Source organism: Rutidosis leptorrhynchoides, unplaced genomic scaffold (genome assembly GCF_046630445.1).
Source record: "Rutidosis leptorrhynchoides isolate AG116_Rl617_1_P2 unplaced genomic scaffold, CSIRO_AGI_Rlap_v1 contig223, whole genome shotgun sequence".
Classification (NCBI taxonomy): Eukaryota; Viridiplantae; Streptophyta; class Magnoliopsida; order Asterales; family Asteraceae; genus Rutidosis; species Rutidosis leptorrhynchoides.
Genome location: NW_027266472.1, coordinates 19,191 through 39,105, shown reverse-complemented (window position 1 = coordinate 39,105; position 19,915 = coordinate 19,191). Strand labels below are relative to the sequence as shown.

The 19,915-nt window shown below is 32.8% G+C and overlaps 2 protein-coding genes across 2 annotated transcripts; one reads left to right on the top strand and one right to left on the bottom strand.

The window, feature by feature from the left end:
• Positions 1 to 1,071: 1,071 nt before the first annotated feature.
• LOC139882062 (14-3-3-like protein GF14 iota) lies at positions 1,072 to 2,848 on the bottom strand. Its single transcript, XM_071866439.1, has 6 exons — positions 2,773 to 2,848; positions 2,073 to 2,379; positions 1,695 to 1,782; positions 1,493 to 1,602; positions 1,248 to 1,396; positions 1,072 to 1,148 (listed from the first exon to the last, which is right to left on the bottom strand). The coding sequence occupies exons 1-6, from the start codon at positions 2,846 to 2,848 to the stop codon at positions 1,072 to 1,074; spliced, it is 807 nt and encodes a 268-aa protein (XP_071722540.1).
• A 4,181-nt stretch (positions 2,849 to 7,029) lies between these two features.
• On the top strand, positions 7,030 to 8,418 carry LOC139882061 (uncharacterized). Its single transcript, XM_071866438.1, has one exon. It carries the CDS (start codon positions 7,030 to 7,032, stop codon positions 8,416 to 8,418), a length of 1,389 nt encoding a protein of 462 aa, XP_071722539.1.
• The last annotated feature ends 11,497 nt before the right edge of the window (positions 8,419 to 19,915 follow it).

Below are 19,915 nucleotides of genomic sequence, written 5' to 3'. Positions count from 1 at the left end.
TGGAGAAGAGTTGAAGAAAAAGTGAAGACTTCAATGAAAAAAATATACAATGAAAACAGAAAATTGGAAAAATATTATTATTATTTTGTGAAAAACAATGTTGAGAGAGAATACAGAGAGATTTTAACTGAAAATGTATTATGTAAGATCAAACTTCAAAAGAGAATTGGACTTGATTCTAAAAATAGGAATGCAAATTGAAGAAAAGTTTTTCCAAATTAAAAAGAAAATGATCAAACAAGCTTGTTAGAGAGAGAGGGATAGGAAGTTCTTCTGGTTCGTTTTTGTCTTGTACCTAATATTCCAATTCCCTCCAAATTATTAAAGAAGGTCAACGTCATTAAATTTTAAAATACTTGATGAATTATAGTGCTAGTGTTCATTTTTATGAATTTATTCTTGTTTACAATATTACTTATTTTGTTTCACTGAAGCTGAAAAACTATTAAGCTAACAAAATAACTTTTTATGTCATAATTCCACGATTACAAATAAAAATATAGCTTCGATTATCAGGGGAAGTCATCTATGGCTTATAATTCAAAGAAAGAATCTTCATCAACTGCTTTTCGAGTAATTTAAAAATGTGAGAGATGAGTCAACTTTCACCCAGAAGGGGAGACTCTTTTGAAAAGGATTCACTGTGTTCTATGATTTGATAAATAAACAGCTAGTGATTGAATCCTACATTTTCTATAAATAAATTTGGGCAGGAAACATTAAGAAACACATCTAAAAAATAAAAAAAATAAAAAAATAAAAAAAGGAAAAAGGTGCTACCAGAAAAAGTCTTGCAGGAAATCATATTAAGCAAAAATAATAAAGCAATGGTCTGATAACATTTGATGTCCAAAAAAGAAGAAAAAGGAAGAACATAATGATGATCGTTGTTATCGCCTAAGTTTTCTATCAAAAAAAGATGAATAGCTTCATATGACGAACTAGCCAATTCCACAGAGTAAAAGCCTTTGTAAACGGATTGGTTTCTCTTGTTGAAGTTCTTCATCAGTTCTGCTGTTGCTGCAAAGCAGGAATGCATTCTTAATAACAGCAAAGTAGAAGAATACAAACTTAAGATGCAAGTAAATTAGCACTCACCTGAGAAGCTTCGGCAGGTTTTGTTTCTTCACTCTTGAAGTTCTCTTCAGCTATCAAAATCCATGTTATGATACAAAAGATTAGATATTGTTTAAAGCATATACAATATTGTTGTTATAATATGATATGGCATTAAAGTTGTAGGATACCTCCGTCTTCGGGCAAATCAGAGGTCCAAAGGGTGAGATTGTCTCTCAACAGCTGCATAATGAGTGTGCTGTCTTTGTATGATTCCTCACTCAAAGTGTCCAACTCTGCAATCGCCTCGTCGAAAGCTTGTTTGGCCAAATGGCAGGCTCTGCAAGAAATTTACCAACCAAATAAAACATCATAGAGGGAAGGTTTGACTAGTCTAGCTCGAATAGAATGCACAATACAATATAAATATTAATACCTTTCAGGAGAATTCATAATTTCGTAATGGAATACAGAGAAGTTGAGGGCAAGGCCAAGTCGGATCGGGTGGGTAGATGGGAGCTCCGTGCTTGCAGTGTTCAAAGCAGCCTGATGGAAAATGAATGGATGAAGAGAATTACGAACAAAATATTGGATTCAAATTCAACTATAAATAATAATAACTGTAATAATGAATTTACCTCATAACCCTTCAATGACTGCTCAGCAGCCTCTTTTCTTTCCTGATCGACCTTGAACTCAGCTAGGTAACGGAAGTAATCACCTTTCCTGAATTCATACAAACAAACACCGAAAGAAAACTAAATTACTGGAATTTATCGTAAATTAAGGATTTATAATAATCAGTAAATCCGCTAAGAAAGAGTTGCATTAAAACCATAACATTAGGGGAAAAAATGCTCGATGTCTATGAACTCTAACTCGGTTCATACATTCTCATCATAAAATTAGAACAAGTACCATTATGAGACAAAACTAAGCATAACAAATAACAGGTCAGACAGTTCATAATCTATACTTTGATCAGAAAAAATGCATGAATGAAATTGAGTACTGACATTTTGTAGTAGAAAACAGTGGCTTCTCCAGAGGTGGATGAGGGGACAAGGTGGTCATCGATGATGGTCAAAATGTCGTTGCAAATCTTGGAGAGCTCATCCTCTACCTTTTGGCGATAACCCTTTATCAGTTTAACGTTGTTTTCGTTTCCCTTAGTATCTTCCTTTTGTTCAATGGAAGACATGATGCGCCAAGAAGCCCTCCTGGCACCAATCACGTTTTTGTAACCCACAGACAGAAAATTCCTTTCCTCCACACTCAGCTCGCAATCAAGCTTTGCAACTTTCTTCATGCACTCCACCATTTCTGTAAAATCAAACAAAACAAAACGATATTGAAGGATTATTTTCAATGCCGTTCACTGAACTAGATCCGTGCATTAAAACATAATAATATAAGATGTAAGAAAATTCTAACATTTTACCATTCAATTTCCAATTTGCAGCCAGAATTTCATATAAGAAATTACATTCCCATACTATTGTGTACATAGAAAGCCGCTCACTGAACTAAGTGCATTAAAACATAATTTCCATAAATTTGCAGCCCAGAACTTAAATGAATACTCATCAAAACTTAAGATTAGAAATTATATTTCCGTGCAATTGATCTCTCATATCATTCGAATTTCGACCATTAAATTGCAAGTGCCATGGATTGATATAAAATGAAATTAAACAATGGGTTAGGGTTACATACCGTCATAACGCTCGGCCTGCTCGGAGAGCTTGGCCATGTAAACGTGAGTCTCTCTCTCCTTCTCCGTGGTCGACATGATAAACAGAGAAAGATGAACCACCAAACAAAAAACACAGAGAGAGAAAGAGAGGGAGGGAGTTTTAAGAGAGAAATGGAAATGAATTTGTAATCATATGAGTTTTAAGAGAGAAATGGAAATGAATTTGTAATCATATCATATCATATATCAATAATCATCATCATCATCATCATAATCATAGATAGATAGATGGTAGAAGATGCGAGTTAAAAGGATCGATTTTTGGCAATTTTCTTGCAACGAAAGCCGGGTCTTGGCCGTTATATGGAGCGCGCGCTCGTGATTTCTTTTCTCTTCTTTTTATTGGGGCAGTCCCTAAACTTCACCCATTTTTGTTTTCTACCACCCTCAACTGTGAAACGTTTCATTTTGGTACCACCTAATATCGTTTCAAATCAATCTTCGTTCTTTTAAAATAAAAATAAAAATTGCTACTGGTGGTGGTGGGTGGTAAGGTTCACTTGTACAATGATTTAATGTCCTTCGGAGCGGTCCATTAAATGTTATTTTGGGCCGAAGCCGAACAAAAAGCTCAAAGCCCTAATCTCAAAAACTAGGAGTAGGACCAGTACTAGTAATGAAAAAGTCAGAATATGCATATCATAGAAGAAGAACTAGTAGTGATTATTCCTATTCAAAAGGACTGGAACATAGGAATTTTATTTTCTCTGTCATCTCCTCATCTTTCTTCTTACTGCAATCTTCATCCTCCTTCTCATCGGCCGGAAAGAAGTCGGAAACGGAGTCTTTCAAATTATGCAGCCAACTGGAAATAGGTTTTAGCATCTCCTTCACTTATCCGGAGGATTGAGGATTGGCCAAATTAGTATTGCTGCTTTGGAGAACCTAATTAACAAAATTACATTCGATTCTTTGAGGGGATAAATGTAATTCCAAAGTACCATAGTGTTCTAATTGCAATGTCCCATGGTTATGATGGATTCATATAAATGTTTGGACTATATACAACATTTTAGCATTCTTACTTCATAAAGGAGAATATATTTCTAATATTCAATATATAGTACGATGCAATATATTTCATTTAAAATTCCACATATTTAATATGTTATTACACCAATAATAATCTTGTTAAAACATTAATTCTTTGACTTATTACATAATTTGATATAAGAAGCTACGCAAATTTTTGTGTTGGCAACTTGTCACGACACAAAGGGCACATATGATTGATGTGCAACCACGCGGTTATACATGCTTCGTGGAACATATGACCACAAGGCATACGGTTGGCATTTTCTCCAATCAAGTACTTTCTATGGCAAATCGAACATTCCTCCGCTTGACGATCCTCGATCACTACTCTCTCTAATTCCTGGATGGACGATACTTTTGCTCCTTTCAGTTTCGATGCAATCCTTCTCCGAGTTTCTTCATATGCTCCGTTCGCAAATTCCTGGATTGATTCTTCATTTAGAGGAACATCAACATTCCTTAACTCTTGACGGATGTTCTCAGCCCATTGATCCTGCGTAAAGTTCTTCTTAATCGAGGCTTGCCAGTGAACCATCTTACCAACCAGTTCACCAATACCTCCTTGAACCTCTTCTTCTTCTCTCATTTTAAGCAGTGATTCGAAGCCTGTCTCTGTCAATGTCACCACCTTTTGGATTTTTAAATACATTAATCGACGCTCGGCTTCCTTGGCACACAAGTCACAAGCTACGTCTAGTATCTTCTTCACCAAGTCATCTTTGTTTTGCAATTCCGTCCAAGGTGTCTGCTCCACTGGTAAAACTTGAACTCTCCAATTCAGCTTATGATGATTAAGAGAGAATGGAAGGTCCATTTCGTCAATCATCCCCGACACTAGATCCAAAGAAGCGGGATTTCCTGATGAAAGTTTGTCGCCATCAAGTTTGAATTCGGCGTGTGTATGATGAACGTCGCGTATGTTGGTTTTTTTTGAGGGTTTGGAAGGCTTAAGCCAATTCCGGTCCTGATTCGGTTGGATTATTGCGTCGGATAGATGAAGGATCTCAACATTAGGGTAGACACGCAACTGGTTGGAAGAAGTATCAGGAAGTTGGCCACTTGAACTTGATCCTCCTCCATCCAACCTAATCCGAACACTAACGTTGATGACAGAACCCAACATTTTTGTTTAAGAGATTAGAGCTTGAGAGAAATTGTGTGACAAAAAATGAGCACCGCGTGTGAGTATTTATAATATAGGGGTGGGGGCAGAGTCTTCCTGTGTTGCATGTAATGAAAAGGCGTGTCTATTCATTTTGTATTGTATCCGTTGATTATAAACTAACTGCCATATATATCGTTTCAAAATACAAAACCAACACTCGAATTACTTCCCCATCTGATTATTCGACGGTTAAAATTCATTTCTTCGTATGTATGGGCTTTATACAAGTCCTTCAATTTAAATTAAAGGGCACCATTAAAATTAAAATAAAGTACAAAAAGATCCTAAGACTACAACAATGTATTGTCAATAAAAAGAAGAAGAAAAGACTACAACAATGTTAACAAGAAAAAAATGATGTATGAAATCAACTTAATTAGTTTATGGTTTCTTTGAGGATAAATTAAATGTGTTTGGAAACAATCTTTTCTACAAGAAAGTGATTAAAATTTTCAATGAAAATAAATCAAAATTAAGAATAAAATATTACAACTCCTTCCGACCGGTCGAAATTAAATGTCAAATTGTATTTTTAATGAGATTCAGTGTTAAAAAGAAAAAAAAAAGACACTTATAACATCCATCCACTAATTAATTTAAATATTATTATAATAATATATTTGATTTTTGAGTAATATTAATGTAAAATATTATAAAAATTATGAAATATGATATTTAAATATGAATAAATTAAGATGAAAAGTAAATTAGTAAAAATTAAAATGTAAACCGACACTTAATCTCGAACGGTAAGATTGCTTACTTGTATGGAGAAAATAAAGTTAAAAACATTAATCTTCCACCTCGATCTCACTTTTTTAGCACCGGAGGCAAATCATTTTGTCGTTTTGTTTAGAAAGCTATACAGATGTTTACATGTAGCAGCAAACACAAAAAAAGAGGAGAAAGAAAGAAAAGGTAAGAAGTGAAGAAGCTGTCAAGCTAATACACAACATGCACGTTGAATGGCTCTACGTGGCGATTGCTATTCAATTGTGTTTGTCTTCATTTGTGACAGACAATTGATTAATTACGTAACAGTCGAAATATATATGACGGAAAAACTTTTACTAATTTGTTTGTTTCCCGAGAAAAGTACCTTTCCCATTCGAGTTAATTACAAAAATAAATAGAAAAACATAAATTGTAAACAGAATTATTGATGTCTGTGGACAGTGTAAACAAAATTATGAAGATCGGAATCTGTGAGTCCGATTATGAGGGAAAAACAAAGTCGGAAACATGATTTCCGAATATGCAAATAAAACATACTATTCAAATTGTTTCACCTATTTACAAAAGTACTTTCAAGTTTTGACAAAATAACAAAATAGTGCCTTTATTATGAATTCTGTTTTACATAGTCAAATAATCCGCTTAAGACAAAAAATATTAATATCTAAGGGTATGATAGAAATTTATGAAGACAATATACAATATCTTCAAGGATTAATAAGATCACATCATAAGATGAAAACAATACATTACGCAGGCTATCTTATAAATCAATATGAACATACTAGACGAAAATTAAAAGAGGAGAAAGAATATCTGAAAACTTTAGAAACGCTAAAAGTACAATTAGAAACTACATAATGGCAATAACATCTGATATAGTAAAAATAAAAGAAGATTTAAAAGATATTAGAAATGAATTAAATGAAAAATTAAATAATCTAGAAAATATGATTATAGAAAATAAAAAGACTATTGAAGAATCGTTTTCTACAATGAATGAATATATAAATCAACATAAATCAAAAGATATATATCAAGAAATTAATGATTCAAAAAATTGTCTTAAAAATATTAAAGATTTATTAGAGAATCAGAATGAAAAAATTTTTCAGGAAGAGGGAGATATTATAGAAAGATTAAACGAAGAGTTATACAAATTTGAAAAACTAAATTCAGAAAAAGGAAAATCTATAATTCAATACCCAAACATCCAACAAGAAATCATTATTACAAAACCTAAAAGAATAATTACTCTAGAATTACCTCGAAGAATTATATGATGGAACAAGAAAATATATCCGACCAAATATCAGAAGTTAGGCAACTTCTTTCTCAACTAAAAATTATTGAAGAAGAAAAAGAAACTTATGAGCATAAAAACTACAATATAGATGATGATAAAGAAGAAGTAGTATATGGGTACGAATCAGAAGAAGATTTACCATTTAGAATGAAACTAGAGGAAATTCCAGAATCAACTTCAGGTCATAAAAGAAGAAGAGAATTTTATCATAATGATTATATGAATGAAAAAGGATATACTAAACAAAATGACAAATGGAAAAAATTTCCTGACGAATATACACCATCAATTAAAACTAATATAGACATTCTAAACCTAGACTGTGTTCAAAATAAAGAAGAGGCTTTAACTCTTTGGATGAATAATACAGGATTATTAATTCAACTAGAAAAAATATTTCAAGATTTTAATCCTAATCTAGTCTGGACTTTTGTTACTTACAAAGTAACAGGATCTGTTAAAAACTATTTACAGACTCTATCACAAGCACAAATAGAAATCTTACTAAGAGAAAAAACAACAAATTCAGAAGTTTTCTTCACACTAGTAGATACCATAAATAGAGAATTCCTAGGAAAAGATGATGTAGATAAGAAAAAGGCAACTGAAGCTGCTGAAGCAGAAAAAGCTTTATGGCATCTTAATAACATACAAATTTGCAATATGTGTGATTTAGAACCCTATACATGTGAATTCCAAAAATACTATTATAAATTACCTGCAGAATCTAGAGAGACTCATAAAGAAACTTACTTAAATAAACTACCATGGCCACTTAACAAAGCTATAAAAGATGTATTTATATCAGAAATAGCGAATAATAGAATAGCTAATACCTTAGGAGGAGCCATTGAGGTAACCCAAAACTATATAGCCGAGCAATGCTTGCAACGATCTATAAAGAAACAACTTAAACACCCTACTGGGCAACTATGTTGTAAAAATAATCCAAGAATACCAGGTAATTATGGATGTAATAAAGAAAAAAAGAAAATTATAAAGAAATATAGATGGAGAAAATTTCCGAAAAACAATTATAAAAAATATAACTATAAGAAAAATAACTTTAGGAAAAGAAAGTTTTTTAAAAGAAAAATACCATATAAAAAGGAAAAATATTGTCCTGAAAATAAGAGAACATGTAGATGTTGGCTCTGCAATGAAGAAGGTCATTATGCAAACAAATGCCCTAATAAAAGGAAGACTGAAAATAAAGAAAAACTTAAAATATTAAATATAGCAATAGAAAATCATCTAGAACCAATAGAAGATTCAGACTCTGAAATAGAAGAAATATATGAATTACTATCTGATAGTAGTCAATCCAATAGTTCGGAAGAAGAATATTCATCCTCAGATGAATAAACCCAATCCGAATTGTACATTTATAGAAATAAAATACAAAGAGAAGTCTTACGATGCATATATTGATACAGGAGCAACTCTATGTTTTGCCTCGGCAAAAATTCCATTTCAATGGAATAAACTTCAGAAACCATTAGTAATATCAATAGCAGATGGTAGTAAACATCTTATTTGGAAAGCATCATTCTTTAATATAATAAAAATAAGAAATTATACATTTATAGTACCATCAATATACCAACAAGAGTCAGGATTATCTATAATAATAGGAAACAATTTCCTAAAACTATATCAACCATTTTGCCAGTACTTACATCATATAGAATTAACTGCACCATCTTATAAAAATCAGAAAAGTACGATTATAAAAATACCAATACTAGTAAAATTAAATAAACTACAAATAGCTCAAAAACTTAAGGTTATCAATGAAAGACTAGGTATACCAGATAACTTACAAAAAGATATAAAAAATCTATTAGAAGATGTATGTAGTGATAATCCATTAGATCAAATTAAAAATAACAATCAAGAATTAATAGAGATAAGATTAAAAGATCCTAATCAGGAGGTAAATGTAGAAAATAAAATCCCATATTCAAAAATTGATGTAGAAGAATTTACAAAAGAATGTGCTGAACTACTAGAAAGAGGAATACTAGAAGAATCTACCAGTAGGCATGCTGCACCCGCATTTTATGTAGAAAACCATAATGAAATAAAACGAGGAAAAAGAAGAATGGTAATCAACTATACAAAAATGAATGAAGCAACAATAGGAGATGCTTATAAATTACCTAGAAAAGATTATATACTTCAAAAAATTAAAGGAAGTCATTGGTTTAGTACTTTAGATGCTAAATCAGGATTTTGGCAACTAAGATTACATGAAAACACTAAACCATTAACAGCTTTTACATGTCCTCCTCATAAACACTATCAATGGACAGTTTTACCATTCGGATTAAAACAAGCACCAGGAATTTATCAAAGATTCATGGATAAGATCCTTAAAGGATTAGAAGACTTCTGCTTAGTATATATTGATGATATATTAATCTATACAAGCAATACACTAGAAGACCATTACCAAAAACTAAAAATAGTCCTAGAAAAAATAAAGGAAAAAGGTCTAGTTTTAAGTAAAAAGAAAGCAATAATTGCTAAAAATGAAATAGACTACTTAGGATTAACCATATCAGGAAATGGAGAGTTAAAATTACAAGATAATGTAATAAAGAGATTAAATAACTTCCCTTCAAAAATTGAAGATAGAAAACAATTACAAAGATTCTTAGGATCTTTGAATTACATTTCTGATCAAGGCTTTTTTAAGTCTCTAGCAAAAGAACGAAAACAGTTACAAAAGAAATTAAGTACAAAAGTCCCATGGACTTGGGATGTTCATAATTCTAATACTATTGACAAGCTGAAAAATGCTTGCAAAGATCTTCCAAAATTATACAATCCACAAAGTGATGATAATCTGATTGTGGAAACAGACGCCTCTCAAGAAACTTGGGCTGGCTGTATGAAAGCAAAAATCAATATACAGACTGAAAAGTCAGAAAATAAACAAGTCGAAAGACTATGCAAATATATATCAGGAACTTTCTCAGAAACTGAGCAAAGATATCCTATTCATGAGAAAGAGACACTTGCTTGTCTCAAAACAATGAGAAAATGGAGAATTGAACTTCTTCCCAAAGAGTTCGAACTCCGTACTGATAGTAAATATCTTACAGGATTCATAAAATATAAAATTCGAAGCAACTTCAATCAAGGAAGATTAATTCGGTGGCAGCTAGAGCTACGTCAATTTCCGGCAGTCATAAAATACATAAAATCAGAAAACAACGTCATAGCAGATACTTTGACAAGAGAATGGAGGAAATCGTCAAAGGAATGATGGATCAGATAACTATCATTAGAAAAGAAATTGAAGAACGACAAAAGAAAATAGCTCAACTTGAAGCAGCTATAATTCAACTTGGAGGAAAAATCCAACCATCAGAGTCAACTAGCAAAAGCGTGGTGGACCCAATATCAACAAAAACAACAACAACAATTGGATCTTCATCCAAGCAGGACTCAACAATTATTCCCCCAACACTACAATATGATACTACAAGGTCATCCCAGACAAAATACTATGCAATACTGAATGGCCCTATGAAAGGAGTTTATGATCATTGGCACAAGGTTTCTGCCTTTGTTACTGGTCAGTCCAATATTCAACATAAGTCATTCCCAACTAGAGAAGAGGCCCAAAAAGCCTATGAGGAATATCAAGCCCAGGAAAAAATTCCCCACTATAAATCCAAACTTCTTTCCCCATCATCATCCTCAAATATCCCCCAAAGAAGGCTTACCACCATAGGAAAAATTCCATCATTAATCTCTAGTATACCTACTAGAGAAGAAAAAGCCAGAGCCAAACAACTATCCCCACTAACATTTAATGAGTGTTATTCAATGCTCATCAACTATACAGAAAAAGAAATGAGTAACCAGTACTTTTACCCAGTAGCCAGGATAAATTCTAGCCCAAAAGCCATTTTTATCCCAGGAGCAAATCCAATGACCGTATACAGATTTTTTGTCCATGGACTAATAGACACTATCTATCTAGATAATACCACGGAGCTTTCAGAATGCACCCCTAAACTAGTCCAAACTGTTAGGAATTACATAGACAATATGGCTAAAAACAGAAGAATATACGTAAAAATATATAGTTCTTTCCCTGTATTTGATGAAGGAAGAGCCATCGTTCCAAGTTACGCAGCAATAGAATTAGGAATCTCTAATGGAAACTATCCGCCTAGAGAGGATAAATTCTGTCAGGAACTAACTAATATCGAAGAATTAAATGGAAGATATCTAGCAGGAATGCTAAGAGAAACCTCAAGAATAGGAGGAAACAGTCATCGCTTCATCAACTACAAATCAGAAAATATAATCATATATTCAAAATTCAGCAAGAAGATAACTGATGAAGGAATAATAGCTATACAAAACTTCGAGGAACCATTCAATAACTTCTCAGGACCACTAGAAAAATTACCACAAAAGACAAGAGAAGAAATATGCATGCTTTTCAAAAGCAATGAAGACAAAGAATCAACAGGAACAACAAGCACAATAATAGAAGAAGATGAAGACAAGAAATTTCCACCACTTAGCAAAAAGGAGAATCCAATGCCATCCACCAGCTAAAGCAAGATGTAGACACCATTGTCTTCTTGCAATAAGTGAATGTATAACGTAAGCCCTGATGTAAATTTTTAAGGGCACCAATAATGTAACATATAATGTAATATCTAGGGGTATTAGGTGGAATATAGTCCACTTTCTGTGTGTATAAATATGTACCCTCTGGTTCACTTAGAACTCAGAGTTTTCTGAAGTGAAATAAAATTCTCCTTTGTTGTTAAACAAAGCAAACGTTTTGATTTCCCGTTTGTAGGAAGTCTGTTCTACTATCAAATATCCGTCATCATATAAATACTACAACCAATCACAAAAAACATCAAGTAATCTATTATCAAGAAATCAAGAAAGATCACCAGCAAAAGCACCAGCAAGAGCATTCACAAGAAGCTTCAGGTATGGATTCACCAACTAACACACTCAATTTATATTTGGATTCACCTATAGATTCAATTGATGCATCCTTATTAGACAATCTTAGTACCAGAGAGCTGTTTTCTTTACAAAATGAAACAAATCAAAAAATAACTCAATTACAAGAAATAATTGCTGACTATAAACAGCAAATAGACAAAAGATCTATTAAAGAGATAGAAATATCATTCAGAAGACTACTACCTTCTGAATTAGCCAAAGAAATAACAGCTAAACATGAAGCAAATCTATCTTCGTTGATAGATAATTCTTATCAAAAGATAGAAGAAAATATGGATATTTTAACACATATCGAAATTCAACTAGAGTATTTGTATGAGACTAATACATACTATGACACTGAAGTATTGGAAGCAGATTGGTCAGACCAATCTATTTAGATTGTATTAAACATCTGTATCTTATTAATAAAAATCTATTTATTTAGTCAATTATTCAATTTTCATCAATTTAATCCGCGTTTAAAATTTTTGGTATCAGAGCTAGAAGAAAGAAAATGAGTTATATTCACAACATAGCACAGGGAATATATGTTATGAAATTAGAAAAAAACAGCCCAGATCTAAATTGGTTAATAGATTACTGCGAAGAATATATAGAAAGATGTTTTAACGACCTTAGAATTATTATGGAATTAGATAATGAAAATATTAGAGCTTTAAATATTTTACGATCAGAACTATCGCGTAAAATTGATCTCTACTGCATTATACTAGAACAGCTCAGACTTTACAATAGTTAAAAATGGAAAAAGAAATAGCTTCAACATCATCGTCAATCAATACTATAGACTATTTAGATCTACAAGAAGAAAAAGGTTCCTTCAAAAGAGATATTTTAGTTAATAAAAATATAATTAAAAGAATTAAAAAAGAAGAATTAAATCTTAAAGAAGGACAAGATATAAAAAAGTCTTTAAGAAACTTATTAAGTAGAAAAAATATACTCTATTTTGGAAAAATAACCGCCGAATATCCAATAGAAATTTCAACCACAACAGGAGAAACAAGTATACCTATTATAAATGGTAGAGAAATAAAAGAAAAAATTGATAAACTAAAAAAAGAAGATAGAAATAAAATAGGTTACATTCACATATCGACTGTTCAAATCTTAATAAAATCAACATTCATGGAAGGAATAGATTCGCCGATAAGATTAGCCATCTGTGATGATAGAATTCAAGATCCACGAGATAGAATAATAGGAATAGTAAATGGTAATTTAGCTTATACAAAACTAAAATTTAATGTATCACTACAACTAGGAATACCTTTATGCACAGAAAATCTAGATAGATCATTAATAATAGCATATAAATTCTATAGGGATAATTTAATGGCTAAAGAAGACTATCCATTCACAATAACTTATGAAATAGGATATGCACTATCTAATAGTCATCATAGTATACAATTTAAAGATAAAGATAAAATATATCTAGAAGATCTATTTGGCATAACAGCTAAAGTAGGAACGATAAAAACAACACCTATTAGTTCAATACCTAGAATAGATAATACATTAGTTAAAGAACGAATATTTTGCAGACCAAGTATGAGATTAATTAGAGATAATACTAAGTATATATCAGAAGAGGAATCATCAACCTCTAAAAATAATGATATACAGAAAGAATTATATAAATTAAATAATCATTTGTTAACAATAGAATCTAAATTAGAAAAAACATTATAAGGACTAAACTATAAATTTATAGAATTTATAAGGACCAAAATATATTAACAAATAAAAACGAAAAAACATAAAAACATATGGGTCCCATAAAAAAGGAAAATCGGAAACTATGATTTCGATATCTCTATTTTATGTTTACTTTCCGTTTTCAAACCACATGACTGTAGTCCACCCCAAATATATCCTAATTTTAAATTGGAAAAGACCAATACTAATTAAGTAGAGAGAAACAAAAGAAGAGAAGTACAGAAGATGAATTGTATGGCAGTGAGTAAAACGAAAACGACGCAAGCAAAGGGTGTGGTTATCACGTGGTGGCACTAATTGCTTCCTTTGTCTTGTCTAGCAGCCTTCCACATACATATATATATATATATATACATAAAATACTCCTCCATATATACTACCTAGTTTTAATGTAACGGATTAACTCGTTATTTAACATATAAAATTATTCGATTGATGGTTTTTCTTTCCCAAAGCTAATATACAAAAAAGAGATCAATTGACGAATTGTTTAACTAAATCGTCGTTTATATGTTATAATATACGTGTTTTTAATGTATTGGGTTTTTTCTATGTAATTTTTTATTTTTTGCTCCGTCACCATCTTAATCATTCTCATAAAACTCTTGTAATAAATGTGTGTATATATACAGATTCACATGACATTTGTTTAGTACATACTACTCCATAATAAATATATATATATATATATATATAATAACCTGTAGAGCCGTGCAAGCAAGCATTTTATCACTTAGGATCCAAATCCAATCCACAACCCAATTATTTCCGCCCTTTTATGACTACGAGTCCTTCAAAATATATACCACGTTGAATTGAATTTGACAGCGGTCTTCGTTTAAATCATATAGGTAATTAATAATTACTCGCCTATTCTGATTAGAGTAATGTGGCATGATATAATTGATGATATAATTGATATGGTGTTATGATGATATTTTTGTCAAAATAATATTAATTGGATAAGTTCTCTTAAATTGAACAAAATATTATGCATGAGCAAAGAAGATAGTGTCTGATTATATCTACTTAATTACATTATGTTATATTAATCAAAATATCATGTATTTTAAAAGGGAAGATAGTGTAATTAAATAAATATGATAAAAAAATACTTTTTAGATTATGCATGATATTTTGTTCAATTTGAAAATTTTATCTCATTAAATTAGTTTAATTATGTCACATTAATCGAAATATCGTGTATTTTAAGACGGATGCATTACTACCTCCATCTCTAAATACATATCCGATCTCTTCTTACGTTCTTTTTTTATATAAAAAGAGAGACAGAGGAGGGAGTAATTGTTTACACTAATCAAGGCAATAATTTACTTTATATAATCCTAAAACTCTAACATAGAGTTCATTTTCCGTAATTAATTTTAAAAATTTCTCAAGTGAAGACAAGTTGTTAAGTTAACAACGCAGATGAAACTATGAATGTAAAAACAACAATCATTTCGTTTCCTTACGAAACTGCCACAACTGGATTCTTAGCCTTTTAGGTTATTATAATTCGAAGGAATAATTGAATATATATTAACTAATGATATCTTCCTTCATTCTTCCTCTGTTTATGATATGTACTTCAGAAAATTCACGAATATTATGATGGGCGATTCTCTTTTTTCGCTGTATATTTCATGTCAAAGTCCTATCCTATCTATACATTGATATGGAATTAGAGGAAAATAAATAATTATTTTTTGGTTGAGAATGTACATGCACATCTCAATGACGTCGTGGACTAATCATAAACGTCCAATAACATTTCACGGATTCTGCCTCTTAAAGTAGGGGACCTGAATTGACATTTTAAAAAGAGAAGGTGAATTATTTTTCTTAAAAAGCTCCAAGGTCGTAAACTATGTACTTCTCATCCAATGGATGAATTAGTTCTAATGTTGTTTTAGCACTAGCTAATTAATTCTGATTTAATGTGTGTTCGTTATTTCGACCTTAGAACTAATCCCTGGGCCCCTGTTAATTAGGCAAAAAAACAAACAAACCTTTACTCATAGTCATGATAGCTTCATTCATAATCTTGCAAATGTTTATTAGGCTTACTTCCTTGTCCATTACCAAACTCTCCCATCTTGGATCTTATTGCTTCTCCATTATTAATTATATGGTCCATCCTCCATGACCAACAATCCAACATATGTATACTTATGAATCGATACTACGATGTGACAGAATTAAGTGTCGATACTTGAGAACATAATGTGTAGATATGGGCCGATGCAAATATGTTTCGTAAACTATTATTAGTTCATTTAGGCTTCAAAGCCTCTGGTTTACTCTGTTATAGGGAAGACTAGTCGTGTAAATGGAACATAGCTAGCTAGCCCCAAATCTGGCCCAAAATAAATTAGGAACAATTTTTTCGTTTCAAATTAACCATTTTATTGTGATCGTCCTTTTGAAATTTGAGAAATTAAATTAGATAAATATGTTTTTTCCTGTGATATTTGAGTTCCAAGTCCCTGTGTTGTACAAAAACAACTCCGGAGATCCCTATATCGAAATAAGCAGTTTGGGAGTCTCTGTGTCAAATAAAAATTGAACCGGAGGTCCCTCGGCTAGTTCTACGTCAAAATAGCCTACGTGGCTGACCTTCAGATGACGTGTACAACCCACATCATCCAGCTCAAATTCATTCCGCCACCCGACTAAGCTTAAGCCACCTCATCTAAATCTGACATCAGAATGCTTAATAACATTTTGTTTTTTTTTTAAAAAAAATAATAATAAATTAAAGTAAAGAAGAATCAGAGACGGAGAGAAGACGCGTCTTTCCTCTTCCCCATCTCAATCTACACCGTCCTATCTCATCCGCCACCCAATGGCGTCAAATCTTCTCCCCCATCGCTACCAGCATCAAGGGAAGAAAAAACATTATACCCATTTATAAATGGCAAAAGTAACCATTTGGTCCCTGTTTCAAACGTTGTTGAACTACATCGTCCCTCCAAACATAAAATGAACTAAATCGTCCCTCAAACGTTAACTTTTGAACTACTTAGTTCCTCGTCCCTCAAACGATACTAACGGACGAGGGACTAAGTAGTTCAAAAGTTAACGTTTGAGGGACGATTTAGTTCATTTTATATTTGGAGGGACGATGTAGTTCAACAACGTTTGAAACAGGGACCAAATGGTTACTTTTGCCATTTATAAATATCCATTACCAATTATCAAAACTTGAAGATGAATCTACAGTCAGAAATTGAAGCCAATTGAAATTAGGGTTTCACGAGTAAGAACCCAGATCTGAAAAAAATTAAATTTGCACAACTACACACCATGACTCAAACGCAATCGTTCATGGCATCTTCGAAGGTAAACAAGTTTGTAAGAGTTTAAATCTGATAAAACTTTTAGAGTATAGTCTCCTACTCTCCTTCTTCCCTCCCTCCCTTGTCATTGCAAGTCTATTTTTTTTAGGAATATACTTGGGATTGAGAGGCTGTGCTTTTGGGTCGTAAAAATTGTGAAATTCAATAGTTTCACTTGTATAAATAATTAATTTTTGAAGATTTGATTTGGGTTCATCTCACAGGGGTGGAAAATTTGTTTTCGGGTCAATAAAGTCGAATATGTGGTTATCGGTTTTACAGAAAGTGTTGTAAACTGCATCTTAAAGGTCGGCCAATCAGCTCCACATTAGCAAAACTTGGCAGAAAAATAACATAGGGACCTCCGCCTCCATTTTTGTTGAACACAAAAACTCTCAAACCGAATTTTTTGACATAGAGTCATTCGGACTTATTTTTATACAATACAAGACCTGAAATTTAAATATCTTTTTTTTTTCTTTGAATCTAAAGTGATGATTTGAAACTCCAATGAAAAAAAAAAAGAAGGATTTTAGGAGATAATAAAGATTTTTAGGATCTTAAAATGAATTTAGTTAACAAGTTGGTACCTCGCGTATTTTCTTAACAACTTGGTACCTTTTCGTCAGAAATCCTAACAAACTCATACATTTTGTTTACGTGGCACGTTTATTCCGTTAAGCTTGTCCTAATCAGCGCCACATCATCACTTGACTCAGCTAATATGACACGTCAGCATCCTCAACCTGGGATAATAACATTTTACCTACCTCAAGACCCAAATTTTAAACAAGTTCCTACCTCTAAAAAGTCAACTAACAAAATCATACCTCTCCGTTAAGTTTCCTAACAAAATCATTACTTCCGTAAAAAAATTATCTATGTGGCATCAAATCTTCCATCAAATGTGCACAGTCAGTGCCACATAAGCAATATGTCACCTGCTTACTCAGCAAAAATGACATGTCATCATCTTCAATCTTTCTCAAAAAAATTTGCAGATTCCGGCGACCACCGTGGTGGTCTGGCCACCACTTTTGGCAGAGCCGCAGGTCGATAGTCCCCGTATTTTAGAAATTTTTATATGGTCGGACTCGTTTTGACGAGCAAAACGTCGTGGTGGTGTCGGATTTTTCAAATTTGGAACCGTTTGTTGTAGATCTAAACTTAAAGGTGTGGAGATTGAACCTTTAAGCTTAGATCTACATCAAACGGTTGGAAATTTGAAAAATCTGATACCACCACGACGTGCAGCTCGTTGAAACGAGTCCGGCCATATAATAATTTCTGAAATCCGGCGACTACCAACGACGGAGGCGCCAAAAGTGGTAGTGTTGGTGGCCATGGGTTGGTAGTCTCCGAATTTCAGAAACTTTTATATGGCCGGACCCGTTTTGACGAACTGAACATTGTGGTGGTGTCAGATTTTTCAAATTTCGAACCGTTTGGTGTAGATCTAAGCTTAAAGGTTGGGTCACCTCACCTTTAAGCTTAGATCTACAGCAAACGGTTCGAAATTTGAAAAATCCGACACCACCACAACATTTAACTCGTCGAAACGAGTCCGTCCATATAAAAATTTTTGAAATCCGGTCCTACCGACCGGCGGCTCCGCCAAAAGTGGTGGCCAGACCACCGCGGTGGTCGCCGGAATCTGCAATTTCTTTTGAAAAAGGTTGAAGATGATGATGTGTCATTTTTGCTGAGTCATTGGATGACATGTCGCTTACGTGGCACTGACTGTGTATAGTTGACGGAGATTTGCTGCCACATAGGCAATTTTTTTGACGGAAGTATGAATTCGTTAGGAAACTTAACGGACAAGTATGATTTTGTTAGTTGACTTTTTCGAGATAGGAATTTGTTATAATTTTGGGTCTTAAGGTAGGTAAAATGTTATTATCCCTGAACCTTCCAATTTTTTTTTGCAGATTTCGGCCACCATTTATGGCGATGCCCCGGTCGAATATCGATGGATTTCAGAAAATTTTGTATAGTCGGACTCGTTTCGACGAGGTGAACATTGTGGTGGTGTCGAAATTTTCAAATTTCAAACCTTTTGGTGCAGATCTAAGTTTAAAGGTTCGGTTTCTGCAACTTTAAGCTTAGATCTGTACCAAAATGTTTGAAATCTGAAAATTCCGACACCATATGTGTTCACCTCGTTCAAATGAGTCCAGCTATATAAAATTTTTCGAAATTCGGAGACCGGCGACCACTTCTGGCGGTGCCACAGTCTAACGTAGTCAGATTTTGGAACATTTTATATTGTCGGACTCGTTTCGACTAGGTGAACATCTTGGTGGTGTCGGAATTTTCAAATTTCAAACCTTTTGGTGCAGATCTAAGGTTAAAGGTTCGGTTTGCACAACTTTAAGCTTAGATCTGCACCAAAAGGTTTGGAATTTGAAAATTCCGACACCACCACGGTGTTCACCTCGTCGAAACGAGTCTGGCTGTACAAAATTTTTCGAAATCCATCGATATTCTACTGGGACATCGCCGAAAATAGTGGTCGGAATCTGCAAATTTTTTTGGAAGGTTGAGGATGCTGACGTGTCATATTAGCTGAGTCAAGTGGTGATGTGTCGCTTATGTGGCGTTGATCCGGACAAATTTAACGGAATAAACGTGCCACGTAAACAAAAGATATGAGTTTGTTAGAATTTCTGACGGAGCGATACCAAGTTGTTAAAAAAACGCACGAAATACCAAATTGTTAACTAAATTTATTTTGATGTACTAAAAATGTTATTATCTCGAATTTTAGACATTCATAAATA

Coding starts and splice junctions, on each gene's coding strand:
- LOC139882062 (XM_071866439.1), bottom strand. CDS start 2,848: ATGTCGACCACGGAGAAGGAGAGAGAGACTCACGTTTACATGGCCAAG. Junction 1,603..1,694: donor AGTCATTGAAGGGTTATGAG/GTAAATTCATTA, acceptor ATTTTCCATCAG/GCTGCTTTGAACACTGCAAG. Junction 1,397..1,492: donor ATTATGAATTCTCCTGAAAG/GTATTAATATTT, acceptor AATTTCTTGCAG/AGCCTGCCATTTGGCCAAAC.
- LOC139882061 (XM_071866438.1), top strand. CDS start 7,030: ATGGAACAAGAAAATATATCCGACCAAATATCAGAAGTTAGGCAACTT.